At 41.5% G+C, this 18040-nt stretch overlaps 1 protein-coding gene across 2 annotated transcripts in view; it reads left to right on the top strand.

Annotated features, from left to right (window-relative positions):
* Nucleotides 1-18040, top strand: part of PLCB1 (phospholipase C beta 1) — a 695363-nt gene that overhangs the window by 525135 nt on the left and 152188 nt on the right. For both annotated transcript variants that reach the window (XM_060612318.3, XM_060612326.2), the window contains exons 11-14: nt 118-275; nt 10108-10190; nt 16354-16438; nt 17780-17957. In XM_060612318.3, the coding sequence (XP_060468301.1) occupies nt 118-275; nt 10108-10190; nt 16354-16438; nt 17780-17957 (504 nt within the window). The remainder of the gene's footprint in view (nt 1-117; nt 276-10107; nt 10191-16353; nt 16439-17779; nt 17958-18040) is intronic.

Below are 18040 nucleotides of genomic sequence, written 5' to 3'. Positions count from 1 at the left end.
AACCACATAAGTTGTTGAACTCCTTGTTCTCCCACTGTTGAAAAGATTGTCTAGGAAGCCACCAATGTCTTCCTTGCTTTGTAGGAGTCTAAGTATAATTTTGTTGGTGTTTTACAGCTGGCCAGTTGGCTGGAAATTCCTCTGTTGAGATGTATCGCCAAGTGCTCCTGTCTGGTTGTCGCTGTGTGGAGTTGGACTGCTGGAAAGGACGGACTGCAGAAGAGGAACCAGTCATCACCCATGGGTTCACCATGACAACTGAAATATCCTTCAAGGTAGAGTGAATGAATATTTCAAACAGAAGAAGCTAGAAAGACCTAAACCCTTTTGGATAAAGCCTCCTAAGGTAGAAAGTCCCAGTGGTTACAATTAAGTCCATGGACTTAATTGCAATTTCAGAGGCTAAAATTTAGCGGTGTATTTATGGGTAATTAGCATCATGTCATGGAGAACTGTGGTGTCTCAGAAGTACTGCCATAGAGAAGACTTACGGGATTTGGGCTTATATTAGATGATTTGGGTGAGGATTCAAGAAAGTAAGGTTTTGCTATAGATTGGGTACTGCCAATAAGCAGAAATAATCCTGTGATTGTGTATCGTAATAAATCCTATCTAGAAAGCAAGACTACAGCTGTATTTTATAAGGAACTTCAGCCATTCTTATTAGCAGGAATGAGGGTATGTTTGGTCATCTCCCTTCTCTTTCCACACATGGCTCCATCCTACATCATAAAGGGCCTAATATTCATGCATATGGGCACAGAAGCCAAATTATTCAAGTTATGTTCACATCCCCTACAAAGAGCCATCCCCAGGAGCTTGGAATCATTTGGGTGGACAAAATCTGGGGTCCTAGGTACCCAGAGAACCATCTGGGAAAAGGGTATATGGACTGTAGGGGACATGTGTTTTTTTACTGACTCAGGCTTCTCACCTCTTTGGAAGTGAACCAGAAAAGAAGGACCAGAAGACAACCTCTAAGGCACAACTCCCAAGGCATGAGCCCCATGCCTGCATTAACTGGGTCTCAGGGCAGAACTGAGTCTGGGTCACTAACCCTTGCCCTAAGCAACCAAGGAAACAGTGCAACTATGTGGCTAGCTAAGGAAGAATGGGGACAAGGCCATTGAGAACGGGGAGGTCAGTGTGCTGAGACACCAAAATGTTGGATGAATTATATGTTAATGTCACTAAGATTGGTGACAAAGCTTTGGACGAAGAAGGCAGTGAAGCATTTGCCAAAGTCTTTGCTGAATGAGAGAGAGCTTAGCAGATGGCACAAGAGAGGAAGTGGTAAAAGCTGGTTGGGCTGTCTTATGAAAACTGGAAACTCAAAAGTAGCATTGGGGGCAAAAAAAAAACCAACAAAAAAACAAAAAACTCACTCTCCAGTGTTTAGCCCCAGGACACCTGGGATGTGAGAAAATAAACAGCTATCACTTGAAAGAGAGTAGCAAAAGAGAAGCAAGATTTTCAAGGGATATCCAGGTTTTGACTGAGACAAATGGATTTACTAATCAAAGGTATCATATTTGACAGTAAAAAAATGCATTCAGAATTGATATCATTAGCACCTTAAAATATGTTTGCTATGATGTGTCTAGGGAATTTGACTTTTCATGATTTCTTAAACTTAGGCTACAATACAATAGTTAGAAATAAATAGCACCCTTCACTAAATTTTACAACAAAGTTTAGTATGAGAGTGACCTTAATTCTGATCAAATCTTTAAATTTGTATCTGCTCCTGAAAGGGAGAACTCTTAAGTTCTCTTGGTTTTAATAGAAAAATCAATGGGTTTTTGTTTCATCTCCATAATCCCCCACTCTCCCAGCTTCTGCCATTGTCCTTTGTCAGCTCTCTAAGATCCAATCCTAACCTGGTTGGGCTCTTTGAGAAAATTGGGGGACAGATGACCCTGGTGCACAGTGAGTGCAATTTGGGCTCATCTGTCTGTTGATGGATGGACATAATCCTGGGAATGGAGACAACACATCCTAATGGAGCCTTTGCTGTGCTAAGGGATGAAGGCCTTAGTCACTGCACTGAACCACTACAGGAGGGCCCTCCCACCACCCCCCTGCCCACAGTCCCCTCAGAGTCCATATGGGGAGCAATTATATACTCTTAAAAATTTATAATCCTTAAGGGTCATTGAGTTCCAGGATGGGAAGATAGGTAAACACCAAGCACATTTTAAATCATGTTTATTTTATGTAGGGCATTGGCCTCTTGATCTCAGCCATTAAGTTGGCTTAGAGTGGCTCTCCCTATGCACCTGTCTATACAAATGGTTCTTCAGTCACATCTATAACCCCAGAATCATGGGCTTATTGGACATCTTTTCGTGGTCTCTGGAAGTAAACACATCCACACATTTTCTGACAGATACAGAAACTAGAAAACGAAATCTAGCCCAGAATACTGCTTCTTCTCTCTGCCTGACAGAGTTGGGGTTGGGGAATGACCAAAGAGAGCAGGAAACTCATTTCCTTGGTGGCTGGTTTGTCCAGCCCTGCTTCCTGCTAATGTGCATTTGCAGGATAGATTAATCTTGCTGAGATGTGGGTGGGTGGGTGGTGGGTAGGCTAGTATGGCTGTGGGTAGTAGAGATGCCAACCTGTTTTGTACACAAATATACAGAGCAGGAATTCTCTGAATCAGGACTAGGTAGTACTGGGGTGAGACTCGTGAGGTACCTCACCTGCAAAATTTAAGGAAGCATTTGCTCTCAGTGTCATGTACATGCAGACTTGGCACCTAACAATGAGTGTGTCTTTACATTTTGCACTTAGGCCCCCCACTTGCCTCACCATAAGTCCCAGCCTGCTCTGCATGATTGTTGGTAGGTAGGCTGCTTTCCAGAAACCACTGTGTATGTGACATTGTAAGAAAGGGTAAAAGAGAAATGGGGGACAAGATCCTGTGTGATCCATCCCCCATTACCACTTTCCCTGTCACTCACTTGGCTACAACTCTACTGGGCTCTGCTATTGCTTGACCGTGCTAGGCAAGTCCCACATCACAGCCTTTGCACAGGTTCTTGGCCTCTTCCTGGAATGTTCTTCCCCAAGGTATCTGCATGGCTCACCTGTTACCTCTTTGAAGTCTTTCTCAAATGCCACCTTCTCAGTGAGGCATACTGGGACTACTCTCTTTAGTACCGTAACAAGCCACCTTGCCCACTCCCACACTCCTGATACATTCCCCACCACCACTTTATTTTTTCTATTTACCAAGTGGCACTTTATCCCCTCCTGCCACTCTGCTTAATTTCCTTAATGATTATGCTTTTTGTTCATTGTCTGTCTCCTTCTACTAGCATGTAAGCACCACAAAGATAAAACTCTTGGTTATGTTCCCTGATCAGTCCCAAGCACTTTGAAAAGAATCTGGTGTATAGTAGGTGCTCAATAAATGTGTATTTTTTTTAATGAATCTTCCCATCCCAAAGCAAAAAGACAAATTACAGCACAGCTTTCTATTTTCTTCCTTGCCTCTGTTCATCAGATAAATGAATTTGGTCTTTCTCCATTTTCACGTGTGACATTCCATGTATGATATATTGGTGGGCAGTGAAAAGATTCTCCAAATGTTTGCCAGTTTTAGATATCCCATTTATTTGGACTTGACCTTCATGGTGCAATTAGACTGTGTTCTGTAGCCAAAGCACATATTGCAGCAGCAAAATAAACTGATTACAAAAGTTCATCATTTTTATGTCATTACCGTTTATCTGCTCTCAATCTATGTAATCTGAGAAACTTCTGTGTGATCTATCCCCAAAAGCAAAAGTTCCTATTGGCATTTACTGCTTATTTATTATATGGGCCAAAATAAAAGGTTATGTTCTGGGAAAAGGGACATGCTATAATTCAGTGTCTTCATGGAGGACTTTTTATTTTGCACTCCAGATTTATTTATTATTTACCTCATATATCTGCTGTTCTAGTTCCTTGCCTCATTGCCTTAGCCTTTCTGATGGTCATGACATAATAATTTGCCACTTGGCCTGCATTCTCTGTGCTCCCACTCAATCTTCTTTCTCCCCACACTGACCACCACCACCCCCGGGCTCCTTCATCCCCAAACTGCTCCTCTTTCTCCCCTCAGGCAGTGCCTGTGTTACCAGCAATTGTATAAGATGGAAAAGTTGGTAATGTGATAAAATAGATGATGAAAATATATTCAATTTGAGTATGTGGTTAAATCGAGCATTTCTGAAAATAAAGCTCTGAGAAAAATAATAATTTCGGATGCAATTTAACAGCTACATAAATGCTCACATAAAATGGATATCCAAATACATCCTGCTGTTGTCTGTCAGGGATAAAGGATTTCAAGGGCAGTTTTCCCCACTGGAGGTTAGTAATTGAGCCATATGGTTTATAGATTATTGAATCCAGTGTTAGAAGTCCCTGAAAAACAGTTTTGGCTCAATAAGGAGCAATTGAGCAGTAAGGTACTTTCACATCCAGTGTCCACTAATGATAGCTCATATGTAAGAACAAAACTTAAAGCCTATGACTGGCTTTCTCATCCTTGATAATCATGCACACCATACAAAATATTCCAAAGCCAAAAAAAAAAAATGAAAGTTCTATAGAAGAACTTATAGATTTTTCAGGTGTTCCCAGCTAAAATTATTAGATGAAATCTAGTAAATGTTTTCTTTGGCTTTGAAGGTTCAAAAAAGGTTCCCTAAGCTGGTGGCTAAAGTTATGGTAGAGGTGGAGAGAGATGGACAGAAGAAGGGGGAGAGGATGGGAGGAAAAGAGAAAGGAGACTGTAGAAGTTAAGAATGCAGTTCTGGAGCTGGTGCCAGGGTTCAGATACCAGCTCTCCCTTGGACTGGCCACAAGATCTTGGAGAAGTTCCCCTGTCAGACCTGTTCTCTTTCTTAGGAGCAGAATGGAAATGACAATAGCACTTACCTTCTAGGGTTGTTGTATGCATTCAGTGACCCTACTCAATACACAGACATTGCCTAGAACCATGTATAGCAAGTAGTGAGTGCTCTGTAAGTGTCAGATATTGACATTATGGTTGAAATATAAAGGCCACACTTTAGCTTTTGTTTCTATCAATGTAATGGTTGTGGTATTATATATGCAAAGAATTCTTATAAATCAGGGTGAGGGTTGGGGGTTAATGAAGTCATTTGTAAGGCTGCTATGGTAGAGGCTGTAGATGGCCTCCACACAAAACCCCTGGTATTCACTTCACTTCCAGGAAGAAACCGAAAGTTCAAACTAAATACAGCCCAGCCTTTGTTAGAAGCCCAGTGGGAGCTGAGAAAGGTGTCCTAAGTTAAGGGCACAAGACCAGGATGTCTGAGGCAGGCAAAGAGGAGAAATAGGAGACACAGATTGGATGGTCTAGGAACCCCCAGAGCCCAGCTGTGGTTCAGGTCATCTCAGCAGCCTAGCTGTGGGAAGAGAGAACCAGACCCAGGGAGCCAGGAAGTTGGAGGGAGGCACAAAGTCCTCACAAGTCGCAGGCCCAGAAAAACACTCACATTTCATTTGCCAAATGTAAAGAGAGACAGGCCCTTGGCCAGAGGCAAAACACCCTAAGAGAGAGGGGTTCTCACCTTCAGGCCTGACTCTCATTGGCCCAAATTGACCTGATGGGCCACGTCTACAATCAGCCTTCATTAATAAAGACAGTTGCAGTGGTTCTCAAATAGCCAAAGGCAACAGTCATCCTCGGAAAGTTATCAAAGACTGATTACACTTTTATTTACTTTTATATTTGAAAGATTTTTTTCTTTAATGCAGCACTCAACCTTGATTGGAAATTTTGGCCATGAAATTGTTCAAGTTAACTGAGCTATTGTGTATGGAATGAATATTCAAACTTCTTTAATAAAAATTGCATTTGCCTGTGGTTACATTGAATTTTTAAGCTTTGCTTATGCCAATGATCACACTAGTCCAGGGGTTGACTACCTACCTTCCACAGGCCACATTCAACCTACCCCCTATTTTTATGAGTTAAGTTTAGTTGGAACATAAGCACATCCATGTGTGCTTTACATATCATCCATGGCTGCTTTGAGTCTACAAAGGCAGAGTTGAATAGTTGCCATAAAAATCATATGGCCAGCAAAGCCTAAACTATGTACTCTCTCACCCTTTATAGAAAGTATGCTGACCTCTGAAATAGTCAATAGAAGACTGAATTGGAACACAACTGAATAAATGGTACTTCTCTTCTGTTAAGAATGTTAAGAGTTCATTCATTTATTTGAAAATATTTAGTGAGTGTCTAGAATATGCCTTAGCACTTCCTAAGCCTTAGGAACAGAGTCATGGAGCAAACTGAGTGCTTACTCTCAAGAAGCTAGTGGAAAGAAATGCTCTTAATAGTCTAGTGGAAAGAAATAGACAAAAATAAATACACAATATGGTACATGGAGACATGCCCTTTAAGGCAACATAAGTAAGTATTGAAGGAAAGAGGGGGCTAAGGTATGCTATTTTCAGCAGGGTGGTGGAAAAAACACTTTAGTAACATGACATTCGAGAAAAGACCACCCACCCAAAAATAAGGGAGTAAGCTTTGCTTTCAGATAAGAATGTTCCTAACAGAAATAACAGAGATGAACAAATAAATGAAAGAGATGAACAGAGATAAAATCATGCCTGGTGTATTTGAGAAAAAGCAAGAAAAGGTCAATGGATTATATCTGGGTGAGCAATGGGAAAGGAAATGTGATGAATTTAGAGAGATAGCAGGTGCCGGATCTAATAAGGAATTTGGATTTCACTCTGTGAAATGGAAGGCCAATGAAAGTTTTACTCCAAAGGAGTAAAATCATCTGACTCATGTTTAAGAGCAATCACTGTGGCTGTGATATGTAATGTAGGGGGTAAACATAGAAGCCTCTGCTAGGTTTTGCTGCAATAACAGAACCCCCAGAATCTCAGTGGTTTAGAGCCGCTCAGTGGTTTTCTCACTCAGGTTAGATGTTGGCTGTTGCTCAGATGAATATTGTCCGCAATCCATGTGGAAAGAACAGCCCAACGTGTAATATCACTGGGCTCATGGCAGAGGAGAAAGAGAAATGTCAGAATCACATGATGGCTCTTAAAGATGTCATGTTCAGCAGGTCATTTTCACACGCATTTCACTGGCCAAAACAAAGGACATGGCCATGTCTATTGCCAACAGATCTCACAGGAAAGGATAGTGACTCCGTGGTAATGATGATGAAATCTACAGCAGCAGTTATTGCAAAGATTTTTGGGTCAGGATGATAGAGGTAGATGTGCTGAGATGTGATTATATTCTGGATAAATTTGGGACTGGATTGCTGATGAATTAGAAGATATGAGAGAAAGAGAGAAGTCAAGAATGGCTCTAATATGTTTTGCATTTAGCTGATACAATGGGGCCAAATTTATGAAATCAACAAAATCTAGCTCCTTTTTTATTCACACTCAACACCTACTTTCTTTATAATATCTATTTGCAGTTCTTTTTACAGCTTATATCTTTGGTGGTTAAGATCATTGGCTGCATGAGAGTTACTGCAATAGTAAGAGCATAAAGTCTAGAGTCAGATATATTTTCCTGGGGTTTCTTGGATTCTCCTTTTTGTGACCCTGGGCAAATTGGCTAATATCTCTGAACCTCCATTTTACAATCTGTAAAATGGTGGATAATGTTTTCCTTAGAGAATGTTTATAGCATGAGTTAAAATATGTGTCTGGAACATAATAAATGCTCATTTTTTAAATGATTTTTCATTTTTAAAAGAGAGAGAGTGTGTGTGTGTGTGTGTGTGTGTGTGTGTGTGTATGAGCAGGGGAGGGGCAAAGAGAGAGAGAGACAGAGAATCTGAAGCAGGCTTCGCCCTGTCTGCACAAAGCCTGACACAGCAGTCCAACCCATGAACTGTGAAATCATGACCCAAGCCAAAGCCGGATGCTCAACTGACTGAGCCACCTGGGCACCCTAATAAATGCTCATTTAATGGCAACTCTTATTTGTATTAATAAGAGTCTAAGAGGGAAGGTTTAAGGTAAGGAGGGAGGCACCAGCAAGGTAAGTAACCTGAGTTGATCTGAGAATAGATGCTCATCATGAGATGGGTCCTTTCCTTTTTCTCCCTGCATCCTCACAACAAGCTTGTGGACTGAGGCTTATCACCTTCACTCTACATATCAGCAAGCCAATGCACAGAGGCATTAAGTCATTTTTCCCAAGGTCACACAGTTTGTAAAGCCAAGAAGTAGGATTCAAATGCAAGCTGTTTGAATCTGAAGCTTCTGCTCAAATAAATCAAGAATTTCAAGTCTTGGTGTTGCTTGCTATTTATAGTGCACTTATTTTTGATGGCATCAACTATCATAAAAGTTAAACTGATAATGTATGAAAGGCAATCTGTGAATTCACTTCTAAGAAACAGTGAGAGTGATTCTTTTGCTCCGTACAGGGAAGTTCGTCTCAGAAGATACATGCAAATGTAGTACAGAATTAGAAAGTCTTATTTATACTCTGCGGCCAGGGAAATGGCTCTCTCACATGGATATCAAGAAAGCTATGCATTGTTTAAGGGAGGTAGAGAAGATAGTGGAGAAGTCTTGGGCATATGGAATGAGAGTGGAAATTCTTACTTGAAAAGAGACTATGAAAAGATTAAATGCAACTAAAAGACAAAGGTATGAGTATACGAGTTCAATAAGGAAAACATAAGGAAACATACTGAAAAACTGATAAGCTGCTGGATATGCATCGATATCTGGTCCTTCATACATTACTCTATGCAACCAAAGATTAAAAACAATTTGGACAAATGTAGGAGACTATAAAAATATGCATATCCTTTAATTCAATAATTTCCCTTCTGAGAATCCATTCCCAGAAAATAATTGAAAATACTAGGGGAAAAAATGGAGATGTTCTTTGTAGAACTATCTGAATGATAGCTCTTTAAATATGTCTGTCCAACAGTTGGGTAATGGTTAAATCAATTAATACTACTACTCCCTAGAATTTTATACAGATTTTAAACCTTATGACATACACATTTTTTAAAATACACAGGTTGAGGAATGAAGTACTGATACATGTTACAACATGGATGAACCTTGAAAGCATGCTAAGTGAAAGACGCCAGAATGGAAAAGGCCACATACTGTATGATTCCATTTATATGAAATAATTGGGATAGGCAAATCTATGGAGACAGAAAGTATATTAGTGGCTGCCTTGGGCAGGTGCATGGGAGGGGGATGGGAAAATAGGGAGTGACTGCTAATGGGTACATGGCTTCTTTTGGGGGTGATAAAAATCTTCTAATTTAGTTGGGGATGATGGTTGCACAACTCTGTGAATATAATAAAAACCATTCAACTGTATACTTTAAATGGTTGCTTTTAAGTAAAGTGATATCTCAAAAACAATGCTTAAAAAATACAAGTAGACTATTTACTATAATGAAAACCAAGTTATACTAATAAATGAAAAACCCACTAGAAGTAAATATAACCAAATGCCAACAGTCGTTTGGTTCCCAGGGTGAATTTATGGGTGAAAACTGTTGCCTTCTCTAGTCCAAATTTTTTATAATGTGATTAGATTTCTTTCATAAGAAAAATACCCAAATATAGGGCGCCTGGGTGGCTCAGTTTGTTGACCGACCGACTTCAGCTCGCTCATGATCTCACGGTTTGTGAGTTCGAGCCCCGCATCGGGCTCTGTGCTGACAACTCTGAGCCTGGTGCCTGCTTCTGATTCTGTGTCTCCCTCTCTCTCTGCCCCTCCCCCACTCATGCTCTGTCTCTCTCTGTCTCAGAAATAAACATAAAAAAAAAAATGTTTTTAAAAAAGAAAAATACCTGAATATAACTAGCAAATAGAAGAATTGTTCTCTTTTACAATTGTGTCTCCCCCTCCACCAAATCAGTCTTCTTTCTTTCCACTTTTTTAAGTCCAGAGTCAGAAAATGTATAGTTTGGCAGCTCCTGCAATGCCTCCTGGTGATTTCAGGCCATTCCATACAATTCTATGAATGAAAAAGGCAGCCACATTAAGGGAAAATGTATATACACAGTAGCATTCTGGCATATTGAATATACATGTGTTCTCATTTTTAGGAAGTGATAGAAGCAATTGCTGAGTGTGCATTTAAGACGTCACCTTTTCCAATTCTGCTTTCATTTGAGAACCACGTAGATTCGTAAGTATTCCACACATTCAATGGGGAGTCTTTTTCCCAAATAGGGCATGTTTAATAATTGTTCATCAGATTTAAGACCATTTGATATTATTAATGGTGTTCCTCAATTATGTTGTATCTGAAGTGTCATGTTTTCATCTGCATATGATGGGATTCATTCATTCAAATCTCATTAACATAATAATCCACTGGACTTGTGGAATCTTTTTTCAGGCCACAATAGGATTTTAAATTAAGGACTCCTCTTTTTGCAATGCAGGGGAATAATACATGTCTCTATTTCAATGGGCCACTTTTATAATCCTCCTTCATTAGCTCCTTCTATTGCGTGCAAATTTATAGTCCATTTTGCCACATGAAAATGACCAGTTCCATACAAGCTGAAGCTGGTGGAGGGAAAGCTATAAATTCTATTTTGTCACCTGCACTTATGCAGAACTCAGACCACCAAATGCTCCCTCTTTCGTCTTCCCATTGGTTGCCCTTGTTTGCTAATATTTGTGAGTTGTTCCTATTTCAAAATAGCTTGCGTTTATCGCTAAGCCACACAAAGAAAAGATAGTTTGCCTAAAGTCTTTTATATTCATTTTATCACAAAATACCAGAGTAAGACACATTTATATCTAAAATATGGGTATGAGTTTACCCTATAGTTGCCCAATTTAAAGTGCTCCAAAATGAAAGAGTCTTCTTTGTATTGAATCAAAATTCAAGAAACTAAAATTCTAGTCCATAGAATTAATGTCTGAAGACTGGTATAGTGTATACCATTGCTCAAAAGAATATTTGTGAAGCCCTCTTTTTCATTTCAATGACCTAAGCTAGATTTCTCAACTAAAAGCCAACAGCACCTGTCCTAATTTGGCTCACAGGTTCCTTTTCTCCCCCCCTTCTCATTGAAAGTCTTTCCCAGATCACTTATTGATTCCCTTTTTCCAACTAGTTTGTGACACATGCATTAACTCACCAGTTATTTAAGAATTCACTAAAATCTTAAAAGAAACAGTTTGGTCATGCACAAATTTCAGCTTGAGGAATTTCCAAGTACTTAAATGTGATTATTTGTTAATGTATACATGGAAAGAGACCTTACTTTGAAGTAACCAATTTTATAATTATCTGTATTTCTAGTCTGCCCTCAGGAAATCCATATTACATTTACCAGCTCTTGGTTCTGTTTCACTGGGAAACAGTCATCCAATGAATGATTTAATCATTTGGCAGATAGTTTTTCTAACACTTCTGAGGGTCAATTGAAGAGAAAATAATTGATTGTTTCACCGCTATTTCTCTTGGAACTAAAGGGAGCGCCTCCCTTTCATTGCTGTATTTAATACCTCATTTGCTGTGACAGCTCTGACTTGCGCATGAGCATTTTCTCATCTCAGCCAGTCCGTTTGTAATTGAGCTCTAACAGTGCTTCAGCGCCTTCTTTCAGGCACTGTCGTTCCCAGACCTGTTGATGTATTGCGTCCTTTTTAGAGAAATATCTCTAAATCTAGCACATTTATTTTCTGCGAGAAATGTTTTTGTATAAACTAGACAAGATGAAAAGCTATAGTTCCATTCTTGATTCTCACATCTGCTTCATTGAACTTTGCTATAAGATAACCAGAGAGGTATCAACAACCACTACCACCAGAAACATAACAGCTAATATTTATTGAATTTATATTCTGTGCCCAGCCGCCTTCCACATATAAGTTCATGTGACCCTCACCACAAACCCAGGTGCTCCTAAGAATAAATATTACTATGATAATCCCTATTTCACAGATGTTGGAACTCATCCCCGAAGAGAATGAGTAACTTACCCAAGGCCATGCAGCTAAGAGGTGACAGAGCTAGGATTCACACCTGGTTGGTCTGGCTTCAAAACTCACACATTTAACCAACGCTATCCCTGTGCCTAAGCAGATACATCAGGAGCCTTCAAAACATACATAATTCATATGTAACAAAAGAAAACCAAGGACACCATGATATTTACCCCAAACCATCGAGATAATCTGATGGCAGTGAAATACTAAGATCCTGGAGTCTCTCGTGAGAGACAGTTATTTGCTTTACATTTCCATTGCCTTGAGCTTCACATATCAAAATTGCTCTGCTTCAGTCCTCTCCTGGGAGGACTTACACACCCAAAGAAAATTTATAAGCTTTCCCTTTGCTGGTACAACCCTGTGCTTGACATGTGGGCCACTCACCTCATTGCTGAACCCAGCGGCAGACATAGTTCTTCACTTGCAGCCCTATTTCCTACTAACCCTAGAAATTAACCTCCGAATCCTGCTCAACCCAGTGACCCTGGGACACACTTCCCAAAAACATCTGCAACCTGCTTGCCATTTCTAGTGGACCATTTTATTTTCCTGTGTGCTGCGTATACAAAATGCCAGATTCAGAACTCTGGTTCAGGTTACAAAAGAAACTCACACTGGAAGAAAGGAAGTAATCCACGAGATCTTCTGGTTTTCTCTCCAAATACTTGAAATTACCTATCTGTGGACAACAAAGGGAAGTCTGCCATGAGCTGCTGGCAACTTCTCCTTCTCCACCTGCTATATCAGAATCCCATAAAATGCAGATTCCTGAGCTGCACTCCCACACCTGATTTTGAATTTGTAGAAATGAGACTTCAAAATCTTAAAAAAAAAAAAAAAAGGCCCTAGCCAGCTCTGATGCTCCACCTAATTTGTAAGCTAGCATTTTCATTAAAAGAATTCTATACTGAATTCAAGTGAAGTAACCCCTAGTTCTGGGTCAGCCACAGATAATGTGAGATTTTGGACAAGGTCCTTAATCTCCGTGGGTAAGAGCTTCCTCATCTATAGAGAAGGAGGTTGGTTTAGTTCAACGTGGGGGGTTTACACCATGACATTTCATGGGGTGCATTCCTTTGTCAGAAAACTGACCACCTGGCCAGGTTCCTACATTTTAGGGGTATTTCATATATCCAGATGTGCCTGCTACGGCCCAAACTCCAAATGTATTTGTGAGTATTTCCTGTCACTTCATCTCCTTGGTAGCTGATGTGGATGCTCTGAGTGCTTCAGGAATTTTTTATTCTTGCTCTGTAACTGCAGTGTGAATGTCTTTTACTTCCACAGCTCTGACCCACAAAGTTGCTTTGTTTTCCTCTGACTTTTTCTATTCAGTTTGCTCTCTGCTCTGAGTCCGTTCCCTGTCAGGTGGGTGTGTGAGTTTGGGGAGAACGTGAATAGCCTGATTACCAAGTAGCACATATTACTTCTTCTTGGAAAACTGCCTCTTGTTCTCTTCATTTCAGTTGATCTTGAGGTAGATTTTAAAATGTCTAGGTCAGACTTAGATCCTTGCTTCCCGGAGTGTGGTTGATCTGTGGGCCAGCGGCAGCCTCATCATTGAGGAGCTTGTCAGAAATGCAGAGTTGGGGCGGCTGGCTGGCTCAGTTGATAGAGCATGCAAATCCTGATCTCAGGGCATGAGTTTGAGCCCCACGGTGGGGGTAGAGTTCACTTAAAAGGAAAAAAAAGAAATCCATAATCTCAGGCCCCATACCAATGCTGCCGAGGAAGCAACATTTTCTTAAGACCTCGGGTTATTTGGGTGAAGTGTCAGAGTGTTACCTTAAACACTGTGGAACTATCCATGTCAGAACTACCCACAGGCTTGTTACCAATGCAGGTTCCAGGACTCCTCTCCCAATTCAGTGAATCAGGACCTGGCCCTAGGCCCCAACACCTGCAGCACTAACAGCTCAGTGATTTTTTACTGGAATAAAGTCAGATTTTGCTCCAGCAAAATCCTTCCTAAAGCCTGGTTTGGGGACGGCCTGACAAAGGACAGAGGACTCTGCCTGCTACCTGGTTAGCAACACCTGGAACATCACCTCAAAATCCCTCCACTGATGAAAATGTGGCTCCCCTCAAAATCCTAAAACAGGGCATTGAGGTGAAAGTCTCCCTCTTTACTGTAAGTCTCTGATCAAAGGAACCCCAAGTTCCAATACTCTAGAAAAACAGCAGCTACATCAGCACCTGTTGACTCTTTTTACTCTATCAGAACAGTTCTCAAACTTGAGGGTGCATCAGAATCGCCTAGAGGGTTTGTGAAGACCCCCGAGTCCTGTTTCCCCAGAGATTCTGACTTAGATTCTGCATTGGAGGCCTTGAATCTGCATTTCTGACCAGCTTCAGGGGCTGTGGATGCTACCGGTCCATGGGCCACACTTGGAATAGCAAAGCTCTGTGACACATGGTAGTGCCATCCGTGAAAGTCAGAGGGTTTGGACAGTTTCTTCTGTGTAGCCTGGAGCATGTGGGCCCGGCATAGATGGACTTGTCTCCGCTTCAGCTGAGGAAACTGTAGGCTTGGTTGAGCCCCTGGGCTGGTTTTCCTTTGAGCAACAGCATCTGAACAGATGCCCGGGGCTGCTCTGCCAAATCAGCTACTTCTCTGCTTGCTCCCCAGCCTCTAATGAGTTGTTCTGAAACAACTACCCCTACGCTTTTCACGATCCGTTCTCTGACTGACAGGTTTCCCTCTCGCCTTGACACTGGTGAGGAATATTCTGAGGACCACACAGGCCACACAATAAAGCCTCCTCCAGGTCAAGAAAGGACAATGAGCAAGTGTGTGTGTGTGTTGGGGGGGGGGTGTTGTACAGGGTTTGGCAAGTTCTGTGAACCTCTTCTTTGCCTCTCCCTGCAGTTTCAATGAAGCAGTGACCTCGGGCTTCTAGTTGAAACCCGGAGAACTCATTTGACCCCCAAAATATACGCCTTTTAAAAAGGATATAGTGGTTTTCCCTAGGGACCATTGCAATACAATTTGAATCCCTAGAACATCCCCCATCTAGGGCGGGGTGGGGTGGGGAGTCCATGATCCAGGCTTAACAGTTATGGAAGAGAGAAAGAAAATTAAGAATCACACTTTAGAATTGTTTTGAATTGTGGTAAATAAGGCTTTTTATCACTTACTTATTCTTACTGCAATCCCAGTTTTGTGAAAATGTATTAACATTGCAGCATGTAGAGGCAACTATTGGAAATCAAGTTTGACAGCCTGTAGATCAAACTCACAGTCCATAAAACCCAATGGAATTGGATACCTTTATAATGATACTTAACATTCTACAGAACGAGAAAAAAAATATTATTGCTTTTTAAAAGGTCAAAGGAATCAGGAGTATTGAAAGATGGCAGATATTCCCTCGTACCGACTGTGTTTATGTGGTAGCCAGACCGCAAGTTGCCCAGTCTAGCTGGTGGGTGCTGCCTGGTAACTCTGGATCCTCTTACATTCGCCCCACTCTCCTAATGCCTCAAAGGCATCTGCATCCATTACTCTGCTTCATCTTCTTGGCATCCTCTGTCCTTTTCCAAGAACTGTGATTATCCTCATTTTATAGATCCAGAGTGGTTGAGAGCCTGGAGCTCAATTCAGCAAGCCCTACAGCTCCAGCCTTTCTCTTTCAGATCAGATTCTTACCAGCACTTAGTCAGGCTCACACCACCTCTGCTGCCCTATTATGCACATAAGAGTTGCAGACACCTTTCCTCATGGTGCCTGCTTCTTATCTTCCCTCCAGAATCCCCTCCCAAGTGAACACACTTCGGCCTGACTGCCCTTCTATGTTTTAAGATTCTCTCTCTCTCTTTCTCTCTCTCTCTCTCTCTCTCTTCCTCTCTCTTTCTTCCTCCCTCCCTCCTTGTCTGCCTCTCTCCTTTCCTTTCCTATCCTCCCTCACCTCCTTAAAAACATTCCTTTACAGCTAGCTCTTTGTGGGTTAGACAAATCTCAACCAAGAATTCACATGGAGTCATGGCTGAGGTCTGCCCCCAAGCATCTTGCATTTGACTTAGAATCAGGAAATTGAACAAAAGGGACTGAGCCCATAATTCTGGGGCATTCAAGAATCCAGTGACTGGCAAATGACCTGCTGTCCTCTCCATCTGTGTCTATGGAGGCTAGCCATAGGAATAGCCTTCACTGTCTCTCTGCATGTGGTATTCATATTCACAGAAGTCAGGATAGTAAACAAGGGGTGTAGAGTGATACATATTGGTCTTGAAGGGTAAGTTGAAGAAATCACTTCTTTTTGTAATTAATAACACAAAGTAATCATGTCCAACCCCTTTAAATAAGCCCCCTTGCTTGCTTTTTTTCTCATTTCCCTTAGCCCAAAGCAGCAAGCCAAGATGGCAGAGTATTGCCGACTGATCTTTGGAGATGCTCTTCTCATGGAACCACTGGAAAAATACCCAGTAAGCAGTTTCAAGGTTTATCGCTGAAGGAATGTACATACTAATGACTGGAGTTAGGGGGAGACTTCCTTACATCCTTTCCAAGTTTGTGTTTCTCGGGAAGATTAATTGAGTTGATAATGAAGCCTGACCAGGAGGAAACCGGCAGTGTGCCCCACTGAGGGTGGAAGACATGCATCTGTCCTCTTCCTCTGCTCACTGTCTTGTCCCTCTCCCACTGCCTGACGTGACCGGCAGGACTACAGAATTCCCAGAATCACAAATATCTTCCATGGAGACATTCCGGGCCAGACAGGGTTCTGATCATCTCCCATGGAACCTCGTTACACCCTTTGAGAGACATGGTTCAGCAAAATGGGACATTGCAGGTGGTACAATGAGATCCCCACCTGGCCCTGCATCCACTCTTCACTCCCTTGCATGTGCCTTTTGGTGGAACAGAACTCAGGCCTCCTATTGCCATCCCTGCTTCGGGAAGGAAAAGCAGTAGGAACATCTTAAAGTAGCCTTTCCCCTCTTCAACCCTTTTTCCTCATCTCCACACATTCTTAAACAATTTCATACCAATCCCCAGACTTGTTGTAAGCAAAGAATAAAGGACCAGTTTAGGGGAGTTCACTAGACTTGCTAAAAATAACTCACCTTGGGACTTGCACACATAATCTCTGATATAATATCTAACAACCCTCTCATGGGAAATTGATTTTCCCATTAGATGTGCAAGCTTGAAAACACTGGCAATAATGCTTGCAAATAAGGGTAGCTCGAATCTCAGGGCTACAAGGAAATGTGAAACCACCAGCCCACTTGGGCTGATGCCAAGGACATGTGCAGCTTACTACCTAGTTCCAGATGGGGGGTTTGCTCTTTTTAAAATGCATCTGAAAGGTTGGTTCTGTAGGCTCAACTGGAAGCTCATGCCCTTCTTTACCAACCCTTCCTGACAGACACCACACTAATTGGCTTCCCTTCTTCGAAAATCCGGGACAGAGCCTTCCTATCTGCCTCAAACCAAAACGGTTGGACTTATGGTCCATCAGAAAACTCATAAAACTTTGGGTTAGCAAATCTCCCAGTACATTTCTGTGGGTCTGATTCATGGGGATTCGTTGTGGAAAAATAAGAATTCTGTAATTGAAATATTCCTTTCATGAAAAAATAAAGAACCATGAAGCAGCCCCCATGCAGGACACACGCTTAGAACAGTCTAATGAGCTGTAATGAACGTAGTAACTAATAATCTAGAAGCTCTTGGTGTCCAACACTGTGCTGGGGGTTTGGGGAGGGGGTCTGAAAGAAAGGGGCAGTATTGTTAAGGAAGGTGCTTTTCTTTTCCATTAGCTGGAATCTGGAGTTCCTCTTCCAAGCCCTATGGATTTAATGTACAAAATTTTGGTGAAAAATAAGAAGAAATCGCATAAGTCATCAGAAGGAAGTGGCAAAAAGAAGCTCTCAGAACAAGCCTCCAACACGTACAGTGACTCGTCCAGCGTGTTTGAGCCCTCATCTCCAGGAGCCGGTGAGGGGTTGGCAGGCTCTTGTTCCCTATTATGTGTGGTTTTAAGAATTGCTGCTCTAATTTAACTTAGAAGGACTTTTACA

Source organism: Panthera onca, chromosome A3 (genome assembly GCF_046562875.1).
Source record: "Panthera onca isolate mPanOnc1 chromosome A3, mPanOnc1 haplotype 2, whole genome shotgun sequence".
Classification (NCBI taxonomy): Eukaryota; Metazoa; Chordata; class Mammalia; order Carnivora; family Felidae; genus Panthera; species Panthera onca.
This window is presented reverse-complemented; position numbering and strand designations above follow the sequence as displayed.